The sequence below is a fragment of the Nicotiana sylvestris genome, chromosome 5, assembly GCF_000393655.2.
Source record: "Nicotiana sylvestris chromosome 5, ASM39365v2, whole genome shotgun sequence".
NCBI lineage: Eukaryota > Viridiplantae > Streptophyta > Magnoliopsida > Solanales > Solanaceae > Nicotiana > Nicotiana sylvestris.
In genome coordinates this window covers 116087554-116090214 of record NC_091061.1, presented here as the reverse complement: position 1 = coordinate 116090214, position 2661 = coordinate 116087554, and the positions used below count along the sequence as shown (strand labels likewise).

The window sequence follows — 2661 nt, the reverse complement described above, 5'->3', positions numbered from 1 at the left end:
TTCATGTATTTTTATTATGTTGGCCTGTTATGTTTGTGTTGTAGTAATGTTTTCCTTGTTTGTTGTACTAAATTTTATTTTAATTTAAGTGGAAGTTAAGTTTAAGTTGTTGTGTTACTATACCAAATACTATAAAACAAAATGAGAACTAAAAAAAAGTAACTGTCATATTCGATTAAATATTGTTGTTAATGTATACAAAAATATTATTTACACCAAAAAACATAAAAATGGAAGACCGAATCAATGTGTCCCGCATCCGGTGTGTCTCAAAGTAGCCGTTGGCCTGAGGTGCATCCCCTGCCGCCAGGGTACGCTATCAGGATCATCATCATCAAGTCGTCTCCTTATGGCTGGATGTGGCACAGGATGACATGTATCGGTGGTGCTGTCAGGTCCAGTAGAAGGCTACACAATAATATCAAACTTAGTATAGAAAACTACATAACAATTCACAAAAATTTATATTGTCTTACCATAATCGTGTCTGGATCCTGAATGTAGTCATCTGTCGCAGCATCGCATGAAGCCTAAAAAAGTAAATTAATAAAGTTAAAACAAAATAAATAAGTTATAGTAAAAACAGTAATAAAATTAATACTAATAAACTCATACCTGCGCATGTGATGAGCTGCCATAACTCAGTCGGTGCCCACTATCAAAATCTCGGATCGGTCGAGACTCATCAGTGGTAGACGGGCCAGGGAAATATCTACCCAACTCCACTCCTTGAAAATCCGAGCCCGTGATCAAGAATTGACCCGATGGGGTCACCTGCGACGTCCCTGGAGTGTCATAAATGCCAAGGCTGTAAGACGGCATGTCGGTCTCATGCATGCCACCTCCCATATCAGCAGCAACATCATCAGCAGGAGCCTCAAAGCCCCCTTGCTGGGGACCTCCTCTCCGCCCACGACCACGTCGTCCGGCACCAGCAGGTCGTCGTGGAGTAGCAACAACTCGTCAGCCACCACATCGTGGCATACCACGACCTCGCTGGTACGTGGCTGGGTCAACATAATCTGGCTGGTGTGCCAAATGCTGATCCGATTGGCCTCGCTGCAGTGTCTGGGCATCCACATCTATGAAGCGACGACTATAGTCCTGCATGATCACAGGATCGTGGACATAACTCTGCATCTGCTGCTCCATACGATATACGGTATGCAATCCAATCGCCTGCACAAAAGTTTTTAATATAAACTACGTATTTGACTCGAAATTACTATTAATGTAATTGATAATAACAGAAAACATACCAGAGCCTCATGTCTCCCGGCGTATGAGACGTACCGACCATCTACCTGATGAACTGGGTTCTCGATAAAAAGTTAGGAAACAGTGCGGTACCATGCCATATAAACTTCGATAGGAAAGTGTTGCGGAGCTGGGGTCAAGTCCCCTCGGCTGTCCCAAATACCCAACTGCGCTGTAAGCCAATCAATAAATGTGTCGTCCACCCTCATCCGATCATCCCTCTCATAATGTAAAGGATCCCATGCAGGTCGAGTCGGTATAGGCTGCAGAAATCCAAACTAACGAAATACTCGCTCTGAGGCATGATGCTCGACAATATCAAGGATGAACTATCAAATAATAACACAAACCGTTAGTATGCGCAACACCTAGTTAAACAATAATTGGTAAGTTTAGTTAGATATTCACCTGTGCGTCCTCCAGAAAATCCAACACATCCCTACAGAAGGGGAGATTATGATGGCCATGATACTCTCGTGCAAGTCTACGACGCAATACCCACCTACAAGCTAGAGAGAGATCATGAATATGTACATTAGCCGATAGCTGTGGTAGAGGTGGCCGAAGCTGCAGAAATCGCTCCCACACCCAAACCTAACATACAAAGTTGACGTAAAGATTAACTATAACTAGGTAGAATTGTAACTAAAGGACATATTATTTGAATAAGTTGTCACCTGTAGAAGTGGCAGAAAGCCAAAAACGTCTCTCTGTGTGCCCATGGATGCCCGACACATCTGCCTATACAAAAATGATAGGACATCACCACCCCAGCTGTAGCTGACTGTATCATCGAAGTCCGCAATATGATGCAGAAAACAGAGGCTCACTAGGTTCCCCGAAGTGTTCGGGAACAAGACCCCCCCAAATAGAAGGAGCAACAACAACCTCGTATATTGCTCCACATCCACCTCCGCTGAGTCGTCGGTGATAGTATCGTGGATCTGCACCAAGTGGTCTCTAATGGGGACCAACTGCATACGACTGCTCCCAATTGCTACATCTGGGTCCTCGGACCTGAAGCCCGTGAGCCTATTAAGTATATCCATATATGAATCCCGATTAAAACATCTCATATTCCCAGGCAGTAAAACTGGAAAGCCATCAGTGGACAGGCCATATAAAATCTCGACGTCCTGGAGTGTGATGGTGGCTTCGCCGATGGGCAGATGGAAAGTGTGCGTCTCCGGTCGCCACCGCTCAATCAACGCCGTGATCAAAGCATAGTCGAGCTGTATCCGGCCAATGCTAATGATCCTATATAATCCCATCTCCTCCAGGTGATGGACCACACGGGGATGTAGAACGCGGGGAGGAGTCAAAAACTCCCACAATAAATCCACTCTCCTACCCCGAAAAGTCTGCATAAGAAACTCTCCCCCCATATATGCTCGGATCTATGCT

The 2661-nt window shown here is 44.8% G+C and overlaps 1 protein-coding gene across 1 annotated transcript; it reads right to left on the bottom strand.

The window, feature by feature from the left end:
- Window positions 1–243: 243 nt before the first annotated feature.
- Window positions 244–900, bottom strand: LOC138869204 (uncharacterized). Its single transcript, XM_070146804.1, has 3 exons — window positions 616–900; window positions 477–530; window positions 244–408 (listed from the first exon to the last, which is right to left on the bottom strand). Exons 1-3 carry the CDS (start codon window positions 847–849, stop codon window positions 244–246), a joined length of 453 nt encoding a protein of 150 aa, XP_070002905.1. The 5' UTR covers window positions 850–900.
- Window positions 901–2661: the final 1761 nt, after the last annotated feature.

Coding starts and splice junctions, on each gene's coding strand:
- LOC138869204 (XM_070146804.1), bottom strand. CDS start 849: ATGGGAGGTGGCATGCATGAGACCGACATGCCGTCTTACAGCCTTGGC. Junction 531..615: donor GCAGCTCATCACATGCGCAG/GTATGAGTTTAT, acceptor TTACTTTTTTAG/GCTTCATGCGATGCTGCGAC. Junction 409..476: donor AGGATCCAGACACGATTATG/GTAAGACAATAT, acceptor ATTATTGTGTAG/CCTTCTACTGGACCTGACAG.